Here is a 12,259-nt window from a genome sequence, read left to right as displayed (position 1 = left end):
TTCTATACAGTACGTTATATATGGTTTTATTAAAGATTGATACAGGAGTTTTAGTGAGTTTAATGTTAGAATATTTTTACATTTATATAGAATTGCAATGGTTTTTGATATTTTGTTTTTTAAGAAGTTGACGTGAGGCTTCCAGCACAGCTTATGGTCAATAACCACTCCAAGAAACGTATTAACAAAAACTCTTCCCACTTCCACATTATCAATAGTATCAATAGTGATTTGTACACTTTGATTAATAGGTCGATTTCCAAAAATAATACATTTAGTTTTACTTATATTTAATGATAACTTACTGTAGAGGCCTAAGAACAGTTCATAGCTTGTAACTGTTAACATGATTAAAACTGTGTTACATAAGTTCATGAGATATAATTTCATATTCATTATGTGTGTTAAAAAGATATATTATTTGATTTAGAATTGCATAGAGTAGTTAAAATGTAAAAGTATATAAGAATCCATGTGTTTATGTATGTGATTTGGAAGCTAAGGATAAAAGGTGTACTTGCTCTTTAAGAGTTACCTTCACAGCTGCCATTGATTACCTGCAGTGGATGAAGGAGAGTCAGAGCTTGAGAGCAGTGGAGGCAAACGGTTTTCTTACTAATTATAGAGGTTTAAATGTGGTGGTCAATGCAGTGTTTATGTGTCACTGTCATGTATGTAAATGAATGTGTTCCAATAAAAGGAAAGAGAAGCAAGGTGGAGCACTATATGTTGTTTTTCGGCACTACCTTGTTCTCTATAGCTGATATAACATGAATTACTCCTATGTGGGATCAATAAAGTTCTTATTTTTGCCATCTGAGAAAATTAAATATATTATATTTGGTGCCTAACTGTTTCCAAAGTATATTAGTGCGTGTGTGAATGAATAAATGAGACGTAAAACGTACATTTCTTTGTAGAAAGGCGCTTTATGAAAATAAGTTTTTTACTTGTATTAGTTTACAGCGCAGTCTTGAACATCCAATATGGCGGCGACGTTGACGTATCGCAGCCAGCCCCCCAGTCTCGCGCTCAGAAGGTGTGCCGATTTCCTCCAGTGTCCAGCCGCGGTACTGCAACAAAAAATCCCATGGGGCCCAGAAAGCTTTTTTCCCATAGACCACAATAGTAAAAGAGAAGCCTCTAAAACTGTTCACAGGAACCTCCAGCTGTAATCACCGGCAATTACTAATCTTTGTATTCTATATTTTTAAGTCATGGACTTTATATCCGTCAAAAATGTTTTATAACGGCCAGAAAAGTCAAAGAAAAGTCTCTTTCTGGGCGTGACGTCACGGCCGTGTCGGTGCCATTGATGTTGCCCCAGAGCATCATGGGAGGTGACTCAACTGCGCATGCTCTATGGGCCCATGTACACGGAAGTAAACCAGGAAGTCCGAGATTTTTTCGGCACATGCGCTGGCTGAGCAGAACATAGACATAAACACTAGACGCCGCATTGGCTGCTGGTGCGCGAGAAATGCGGCCGCCATCTTGGGGCGGTCGTCCTACTCCGTTGCCTAGCAGCAGAACAGTAGCAGCAGAGTGAGTTAACAGCAGAAGTTTGAAGATGCCACAACATTGTGCAGCATATTCCTGTTCCAATCGGCGGACCATCGAGAACAGGGATTGGGGGATTACTTTTCACAAGTAAGATTGAACATTATTATTGATTGTGTTTTGTGAATAGAATATTACTGTACTGTATTTATGTCCACCAGTGAAATCGTAGCCAGCTAGATAGGCTATGTTTAGTGCAGATGTTCACCCGGCTATGAACTAAGACTTATGTCGTACTCCATAACACTGACTTACAAATTGACACAAGAATGCTATTGTAGAAATAAACCAAATATTACTGGTATAACACTGACTAGTGACACAGACTGTAACGTTATTATTCACATGCAGAGGGAGGTTACGAGTTACATTTAATCTTACTCCGTTACTTGACTAACTTTTGGGGAAAAAAAGTACTTCTAGGAGTAGTTTTAAATCACCATACTTTTACTTTCAAGTTACTTGAGTAGATTTCTGAAGAAGAAAGGCGTTGGTGAGTGTAATAAATGCAGTATAATGGTATCACTGGAGGCTCAGTGACTTAGAAACCTGGCTCTGCACTGTTAAAGTCAGTTAGCCAGTCCTTATTAGTTAGCTGGTGCTGTACCTACCTATCAGTCAGACACAAGTGTCATAACAGTATGTATTTTCAGTGTTCAGTTTTGTTCATGTCAGAATTGCCTTGTATTCAGTGTGTTTCAGGTCCTAGATGCTTCTAAATGGTATGTATTACACAACATCAAGTTCATGCAGGTGCCAGAAGGATGGTATGTATATTGATATGATCTCTTGTTTAAATGTTTTTCAATATGCAGTTTTGTTTCTGTTGGAATTATCTTGTATTCAATGTGTTTCAGACCTAGATGTTTCTAAATGGTAAGTATATGGTAATGGTAGGTATTGCATGTGTTCTTGTTCTCAAATTCTCCCAGTTCTGCAATTACATTGTTCCTAGTTAGTTAAGTGTCCTAAAAGGTATAAAAGGAACAGATCACATTCCTAAAAACATGGATGCAAACTAATTATTTATCCACCCTGGTAGCTGTTTACCATTTTCATTCTCTGTGAGTTTGCACCCCTGTAATAGGCACTCAAGAATTGGTGATAAGACACTATAGATGAATGGGATGGAAAATTCACTTTACTGCTTTGAATGAACAAAATTACACAGTGCTTTCTTGGGGTGTCTTTTTTCGCCGTGATCAGAGTAATAAAACTTTTTTCTTTTGCAGGTATTTGTGTGTCATCGGATTTGTCATCAACATTGACACGTTGATGCTGATGATTCCAGAACTGATCCAAGTTCAGCCCTATGTGCTCACCTACAGGTTCAGTCAGGATCACTTGGAGCTCCTGGAACACATTGAGGAGACACAGTTTGGCATCGACAACTATCATTCCAACCTGTTGTCATTGGTTGTGTCGGTGTTTCTTAAAATAAGGCTGCACCACATTGCCAAACTCAACACTCTTAACCTGCAGAAAGGGAGCACGAGAAAGAAGCTCTGCAAAACAGTCCTCTTTCAAGGGTTTTACTTCATAGTTCATGCTATACTTTCATGAGCAACTTTGTACATGTGTAAATATGGTTTGGGGCGGGGATCTGTCACGTTCTTGTGTTTAACTTTAGAATTTACATTTTTATTCTATCACTGCTTTGTTATGCAATTCTGAAAAGCAAGATAAGAGCGTGTAGAGGCATTTCCACTTCCTCCTCTCCCCCATTTGTTATCCAGGCTTTGTTGTAGTCAGTACTCGAGTTGAGGGGGGATGAGGGGGGCTGGCATCCCCCCTGAAATAAAAACGGTCAAAATCATCCCCCCTGTAAAACTGCCATCCCCCCTTTCCATCCCTTATGTCATTTCATCAATGAATGTGGTTTTACTGCTATTTGAACATTTAGAGTCATCACCAGAAAAATAACACCAGAAAAATAACTTATTTGACAATTTTCACCTGTTTCAAGTAAATTTTCACTTGAAATAAGTAGAAAAATCTGCCAGTGGGACAAGATTTATCTTCTTATTACAAGCAAAAAAATCTTGTTCCACTAGCAGATTTTTCTACTTATTTCAAGTGAAATTCTACTTGAAACGGGTAAAAATTGTTGTTTTTTCCAGTGATGAGTCTTGTTTTAAGTGTAATGATATTTTTTTACTAAAATGAGACATTTTAACTAAAAATAAGACAAATATTGTTGTTAAGATTGTGAGTTTTTGCAGTGATCCATGTTACTTATCCTGTGAAGGACAGAGTCATATTGATAAGTTCAGAAAAGTGTTTTTTATTGTTGTGTTTTGATGTATTTGATGTAAGCCCAGTGGATATTTAAAGCTTACAGAAGGCTGCATTTAACTGCTGCTATGTCATTCCTGCAGTATTTCTGCAGGTGTTTTGGTCACTGCTATTATTTGTAATATATTATATTATTTGTAATCAGCACAAATTATCTGTCCCCATATGATAAAATCCACCATCCCCCCTGATTTTCTTTTACAACTCGAGTTCTGGTTCTAGTCACTCATGGTTTTCACTGTTCTTTATTCTGTTGTGTTGGTTTGCTTTGCTATATGTGCTGTTAATGCTGGAATAGGTACATTTCCTGCTGTTTCGACGTGAATATACATCCCTCTCTCTCTATCTGAATATTGTATTACTCTTAAGCCCTTTATGAATAATAAAATACGCCGAACCATGTGTCCTGTATCATAGCTACATGTATAAAGTTTGCAGCAAAAAAAACTGCGTGACAATCAGTTTAGTACTCAGCGAGTTATGATGAATTAAATGCGCTGACAGTTCATTGTGCCTGCCAAACAGATTACACTGAGTGGAGCGAGTGACCGCCCCAAGATGGCGGCCCCACGGCTCGTCGGCGCCAATAGGCAGCAGCGGTCGATGCGGCGTCTACTCTTTATTATGTCTATGGAGCAGAATGCATTGAAATGAATGGGCGGCCATTTTTGGCACAGTATCCAGTTATATAATAGATCCATGATCGCAGCAGCTCCATGGGGCGGATACTTATCATGGATGTGTTATAAAACGGTACGTATATGTGTATATGGGTGTTACAGTGAACAGTGTTACGACCGCCCTCTTGTGATGATACTAGAAACTACAGTTTTGTTCCGTTTAACGACATTATCGTGTGTAATTCATCCAAACTACAGAACTATTGATAGATTACAGACTGTAATTACATTAATTAATGACAGAAGCCAGATAAAGATTGTTTTTGCACTAATTTCTCCTCGAAACAGACTCGTTGTCGCCGTGCCCTTTTAACTGTTTATTGTGGATTTATTTTGAAAGGAATAACAGGATGTACTTTTGTAATTTAAACCTTCTAACTTTACACTGACTGCAGTTACCATGTTTAACCACCAGAGGGCGAACTTTAGCAATCATCTTATTGAAAAAAACACCATAGAACACGGTTTATTAAATAATATATGCTATAAAAATAAACTATATTAAACTATAACTTTATTATACTATAACCGGAACTGTCACCTCGAGGAAAACTCTTAAAAAAGAGAAGAGACGAGCGAAGAGGAGCCGAGTAAATGGAAAAGCCCCAGAGGCGCGTCGTTCTGGGAGAAAACCATTTCATTGTTTTAATCAGTTATTTAAACATATACATTGATGAACATTTGTTTAACAACTCTTGCATTTGTCCCCCAAACTGACTCCTTTAATCGTGAAACTGTGGTTTTGTGTTGCTTCTCACAGTATGTTAAACATGTCTTCTTTTTTTTAAATAAATCCTTATTGACAAAGATCACAATATACAGTATTTGATCACAACGTACATAAAAACTTTGTAAAGGGTGCAAATATTCACAGTCTTAATAGCCTTTTGATTAGAAGAATCAATAAGTGATTTAAAATACATTTCCATTTCCTTCTGAAACACAACAAAAGTTTTTTTGTTAATGAATTTACTTTTATGTATAACATTTTTTGCCAAAATTAAAAATAGATTTATTAAAAAGTAACATTTTTCTTCTTCTCTAGAACATATTAGGAAGCCAAACACAACATTTTCCCCAAACAAAGAAAAATCTTTGGTGAGATGATCAATAATAAATCTACAAAGGTCTGCCCAAAATGTTTTTGTGTAAGAACAAAACCAAAACATGTAAAACATTTTCTGGATAAAGGTCACAAAATGAGCAGTTTGTATTAATGTTTTTTTTTTTATTTCTGCATATAATGACTGGCCGGGTAATACTTATGGATAATTTTGAAGGAAACCTCCTTAACCTTGTTTACGATTAAACATTTATGAGGGAGCATCCACACTTTCTTCCAGTTCATATTTTTAATACATTGATTCCAATAAGCAGTAACATAAGGGATAGAGACAATGTCTCTTTGGTATAGAGCACGTATTTTCCTATTAGTATTTCGGGGGTGAAATGAAAAACAGATTTTGCCTCTGGAGAGTCAATTGAACTGGGGAGAGAAACATGTCCAAGTGAAGGCATGTGTTTACCTCTAAATAACATCAAGATCATCAACATCCTGTTGGAACGGCATTACAGTTTTTTCTGAAAGCTTAGGCGCTAATTATGTTCTTGTAGCACAATTTCTAAAACTATTAACACACAAAGCAAAACCACTCACTGAGTTAGCCAAACTAAAAGCACAAATACTGCTTTGCACTCAGTTTGTAATTTTGTAACACACACTTTTCAAAACTGTAGGCACAATTCGCTGCTTACACTCAATTGCCAAATTTCCAAAACACTCCTAGCAAAATTATACACATGTATGGCTATTATTTACACTATTTTGCCAACTGTCTGGCACACTTTCACATGTGAAAACAATTTTAGAGAATTAGTTCACTTTGCAATCAGCCTAAGCACTATAAATAAGCCACAGGTAAGCTGTCTGTGTGGAGTACAATGGAAGGAGCAAGAAGAGTAAGAATCAGAGGAGGCCGAGGAAGAGGACGTGGAGGTGAAGGAGTTGGGGGAAGAGGACATGGAGGTGAAGAAGCGAGAGGTTTAGAGGAAGTTAGAGGAAGAGGACAAGGAGCAGCAAGAGGAGGACGAGGAGGGGGAAGAAGAAGGGCCAGAGCAGACCTGATATGTCATCATATGGGACAATGTTAGTTTGCATAGGGCTGCTTTGGTCCGCAACTGGTTTACCGATCACCCACTCTTCATGGCACTCAACCTCCCCCCATACTCTCCATTCTTACTGTAAATCCAATTGTTATTTTCTGCCCGGCGCTGGAAAGTCCACGACCGCCTTCCCCATCAACACGCAGCCCTTTTACAAGCAATGGAGGAGGCATGTGGAGATATTGAGCAGGCATCATGTCAGGCCTGGATACGGCATGCAAGGAGGTATTTTCCCCGGTGCCTTGGTCTGGAGAACATTGCATGTGATGTGGATGAGATTTTGTGGCTGGACCCAGAGAGACGGCATGATGTAGGCTGATTGTCTTTTTTTTTGTGAATTTATTATTTTGTGTTCTGTGCTGTGTCTTTGTTTTGACGAGTGTGAATAAACACCAATACTTGAAGTTTGGATCCCTGTGTGTTTACAGAACTATGACAAAAGTATGACCTCAAACTGACCTAGCCACCTTGTGCACAGAAAAAGAAAAAAGCCAGATGTGTTTTGTATTCATACCATCAGTGTGTAGTTGGCACATTATGTGCTTAGTAAATGATGGCGTGTGTTTACTGTCTGATATGAAAACACCATTTTTACTAAGGTGTGTAGAGTTAATCAAACTGTGTTTGCTTTTACAAGAGAACTATAACGTTTTGATAATTTGGTGAAAGGTTTTCTCATTTGTGTGTAGAGTTTAGCAAAAATAGCCAATGTTACAAAAAATGTACTTAAGGATTCAGAAAAAACTGTAATAACAGCAGCATATTCCTTTGGGGTTACTTGGAGGTTGTATCTATAAAATGAATTGTAAAAGAGCAGTGACCCCTCCTCATTAAACAGCTGTCTCAGCAGCCAAATCTGACTCTGAAACCAAGTCTCAAAGAAAAGTGATCTGTTTTTTGAAATGATATCTTTATTATTCCAGATGATGTAAGTGTGTGGTGACAGATTATGCTTCTATATAAGAGCCCAGGCCAGGTGTTGCTGGAATACAGACAGCTTAAGTTTGCCTACATTGTAGTTGCAGCTTAAAATAAAACTTGGACCTCCAAACTGAGAGAAGATGTAATGTGGAATAAAATTCCAAATCGAGGTAGGGTTTTTAAGAACATTTTTTAGCCCAATTAATTTTAAATGTATTGTTTAAGGTGGGAAAATCTAAGAAATGATGCCCTCCATTTTCATAATTGTTCATAATAACACTCTTTCTTATATAATGTGTGCGATTTTTCCAGATAAAATTTAAGAGCATCTGGTCAACAGCTTTACTTATCTTATTATCTAAATGTAAAGAAATAGCAGCATAAGTGAGCCGAGAAATTCCTTCCGCTTTAGTGATCAGGACTTTACCTCTCAAGGATAAATCTCTTTGCAGCCACTGATTTAACTTCTTTTGAGTTTCCTGAATAATCTGAGAAAAATTCAGGGAGGATCTTGATTTTTGATCTTTTGTGATGATGAGCCCCAGGTATTTAACCTCTTCTTTTACTGTGATATTACAAATAGAATGAACATCACAATGTTAAATAGCTAAGAGTTCACACTTGTTAATATCCAAGCTTAAACCAGAAGCCTTAGAGAAATCACTAATAATACTAAGTGCAAAAGGTATTTGACTTGCATCTTTAAAAAAAAAAAAGAGCAGTATCATCAGCAGTACTCGAGTTGTAAAAAAAAAATCAGGGGGGATGGTGGATTTTATCATATGGGGACAGATAATTTGTGCTCATTACAAATAATATAATATATTACAAATAATAGCAGTGACCAAAACACCTGCAGAAATACTGCAGGAATGACATAGCAGCAGTTAAATGCAGCCTTCTGTAAGCTTTAAATATCCACTGGGCTTACATCAAATACATCAAAACACAACAATAAAAAACACTTTTCTGAACTTATCAATATGACTCTGTCCTTCACAGTAAAATGGTTCACTGCAAAAACTCAAAATAAGAATATTTGTCCTATTTCTAGTTAAAATGTCTCATTTTAGTAAAAAATCTTATTACACTTAAAACAAGACTCATCACTGGAAAAAACAACAATTTTCACCTGTTTCAAGTAGATTTTCTCTTGAAATAAGTAGAAAAATCTGCCAGGGGAACAAGATTTTTTTTGCTTGTAATGAGAAGAAAAATCTTGTCCCACTGGCAGATTTTTCTACTTATTTCAAGTGAAAATTTACTTGAAACAGGTGAAAATTGTCAAATAAGTTATTTTTCTGGTGTTATTTTTCTGGTGATGACTCTAAATGTTGAAATAGCAGTAAAACCACATTCATTGATGAAATGATATAAGGGATGGAAAGGGGGGATGTCAGTTTTACAGGGGGGATGATTTTTACTGTTTTTATTTCAGGGGGGGATGCCATCCCCCCTCATCCCCCCTCAACTCCAGTACTGATCATCAGCCAGCTGACTGATGAAAATATCCTTCAGCTATGTTAAACATGTCCGGTCCTCGATTCTTCTCTATTTTAGGTTTCATGATCTGTTTTATGTTTCATGTCTTGTGTCTTGTCAATATTGTCTTTTATTGCAGTTTTGCACTTTGGTCCGCTGTTTCTGTTTAAAGTGCTAAAAATAAAGTAAATACGTAGCTTTTTTTTTTTATTCTTCTGCAGAAAGTTTGATGACTGTTGTTGCGATGATGAGAACAGACCGCCCTCTGGTGGTGACACTAGAAACTACAGTTTTCTTCCATTTAACGACATTATCGTCTGTAATTCATTTTAATTAGAGAACAATTCATAGATTACCGACTGTAATTACATTAATTAATTAAAGAAGACGTATGAAGATTGTATTTGCACTAATTTCTTCTCGAAACACACTCGTTGTGCTCGTGCCCTTTTAACTGTTTATTGTCGATTTATTTTGAAAGGAATAACCGGATGTACTTTTGTCATTTAATTCTTCTAACTTTACCCTGACTGCAGTTACCATGTGTAACCACCAGAGGGCGAACTGTTGCAATCCTTTTATTCAAAAAACACAATCGAATACAATTTGTTATACTATAATATGATATATACTATAAAAAATATATTATACTATAACGTTCTGGGAGAGACGTGCTGAAAGAGTACTATAATATATGATATATACTATAAAAATATACATATAATATACATATAATATATATAAGTGGTATTTCAGAATCCTAATTACTAATTAATCACAATCAGTCGAATTTCAAGCTGATTTATAGACAAATAATTTGAAAACTTCACATTTTTAGGCCCTCTTAGGTGTGTGATTATTTTATGTTTTACTATAAAAACAATTTGGATTTTGTGTCCACAGTAGCAAACCTCCAAAGCTGTGATAATGCACGACTTTTTATTCCACCTGGATGTTCAATTTACAAGAACATTTGGAAAAAAAGTGTCTGCTGATGGAAGCAGAGAAGTCAGATTTTAATTTGACCTTTTTTTTTATACAATATTTTTATTCATTTTTCACTTTTACAAGCAAAGAATGGATACATAATATGATCCACAGAAATAACAAGCAGAAAACAAACAAACGGAAAAAAACAAAACAAAAGCTCCGATCTATATAAATAATACCCTGGGTTACCGTAAAAATATATAGTATGACCAGTCAAGACATCAGGCTTTACATAGTTCAAGTAAGGCTCCCAGACTTTATAGAATTGGTCTATTTTTGAATGTAATATACATGTCAGGTATTCTAATGGCACCAGATCAAACATCACTCTTTGCCAGCCTTTAACAGTTGGTACTTTGTAATACAATACAGCCTCCGATTATGTTTTGATATTAAGTGTTGTCTTAGGGTTTGTATGTAAACACTGGGTTTGTATGTGTATATTTATGTATGTGTACGCATATGTGTGCGTATATATATGTATATATTACATATAGTAATAATGCACATATATACACTTTTGGTTTCTACCGTCATGGTATCAATCAATAATATGTGTGCAGACAAGGTAGAAAAAAAAAAAAAAAAAAAAAAAAAGTGTTGTCTTAGGATGCCCAATACAAGAGATACAGGGTCCATATCCAGTTTTAAGTCCAATATCTTTTCTATTTCAGATAACACATTAGACCAACACACCTGCAGTTTACAACATGACCAAAAACAATGAGTTAGGGTACACATTTCTATCTTGCATTTAAGGCACATGGGTGAGAGATTGAAGTCTACGGTTGGGGGATATGTGCATTCTGTGTAGAATTTTGAACTGTATTGCTTGGGCGCGATTGCAAACTGAAATTATTGAATACATCCTTCCATTCTTCATCATCAGTTATGATGTTTAGCTCCTTCTCCCATGTGCCTTTAAGCTTGTCCAGCCCAACCGGTGGTGTGAAACACAGAGCTTTATAAAATAGGCTTACAGATATCTCTCTTCCTGTTAAAAATAATAATTTCTCAATAGGAGAGCTTTCATGGTTCTCAACCAAGGTAGTACTGTACAAGATTAAATGCATTATCTGTAAATAACGAAGGAAGTCATTTCTGGAGATAGAATATCTGTCTATCAGTTGTTCAAATGTCATAACCATATTATCAGAGAGTAAATCTCTCAGTCTATGAACACCATTATCACCCCACTGTTTAAAACCAACGTCCACCATCCCAGGCTGGAAATCAGGATTATTCACAATAGCGGTGAAAACAGATGTTAACTTTGACTTTCCTTCGAGTCTTCACACTACTTGCCATGCCTTTAATTTGACCTTTTAAACGGTTTATGTCCTTCTGTGTTGTGGCTCTGTTGTCGCCACCTCATCTCTCATTAATTATTGAGAGTTTTTTTTTTTTCAACTTTTTTTATTGGGTTTTGCAGATGTATACAATTATATCAAAACATTTTGCAAATTAAGCACACATTTTTCTTTTAGGAAAAAACAACAGAAAAATACAGTGGTCACTTATGTATTGCAGCATACAACCTACATAAAACTAGAACCACAATAAAAGAAAACAAATAAATAAAATAAATAAAACTAAGACAGAAATGGACAATTGCAAAAAAAAACAAAAAAACAAAAAAAAACCAAAATATATATATATAAAAAATTGTAATGAGAATTATTAATTAAATAATAATAATAAAAAAAAAAAAAAAAAAAAAAAGGCACAGGCACATCAGTCAGGGAATAGTGAATTGCAATAGATAATTATTGAGAGTTTTATGATGTGTAAAACAGCGTAAATGTTATGTGGTGAAAATGTGGCATACAGAGCCATCAGTGATATACCCACATTATTATTATTTATATGTTTAATATTACTTGAATTAAGTATAAAACTTATGAGTGTGTTGAACATTTTCTGTGTTGTCTGATAGGAAAAGGTTCGTTTATTGACCAACGTGGTGATGCAGTGTCCAACTCTCACCAGCAGAGGGCGCTACACCATGTTCGGGGATAAATGAAGTCTCGCGAGATTGCACTGAGAACGAGAAACGCACTTGACTGTGAGGATGTGTGTGGCGTAACGAGGATAAGTAATACTTATTTCTTGCTGTTTGCAGGTAAGAATGGAGAGTTATAATCGCGTACTTGATGGGTGAATGTGTA

The 12,259-nt window shown here is 35.9% G+C and overlaps 1 protein-coding gene across 4 annotated transcripts in view; it reads left to right on the top strand.

Annotated features, from left to right (window-relative positions):
* Positions 1-12,259, top strand: part of LOC133423125 (protein NLRC3-like) — a 64,566-nt gene extending 52,307 nt beyond the window's left edge. For all 4 annotated transcript variants that reach the window (XM_061713268.1, XM_061713267.1, XM_061713266.1 and 1 more), the window contains one exon: positions 12,028-12,259. In XM_061713268.1, the coding sequence (XP_061569252.1) occupies positions 12,028-12,046 (19 nt within the window). In that variant the 3' untranslated portion in view covers positions 12,047-12,259. The remainder of the gene's footprint in view (positions 1-12,027) is intronic.

This window comes from Cololabis saira, chromosome 22 (assembly GCF_033807715.1).
Source record: "Cololabis saira isolate AMF1-May2022 chromosome 22, fColSai1.1, whole genome shotgun sequence".
NCBI classification, from domain to species: Eukaryota; Metazoa; Chordata; class Actinopteri; order Beloniformes; family Belonidae; genus Cololabis; species Cololabis saira.
The sequence above is the reverse complement of the archived record's forward strand: the minus strand, read 5'-3'. Positions and strand labels throughout refer to the sequence as shown.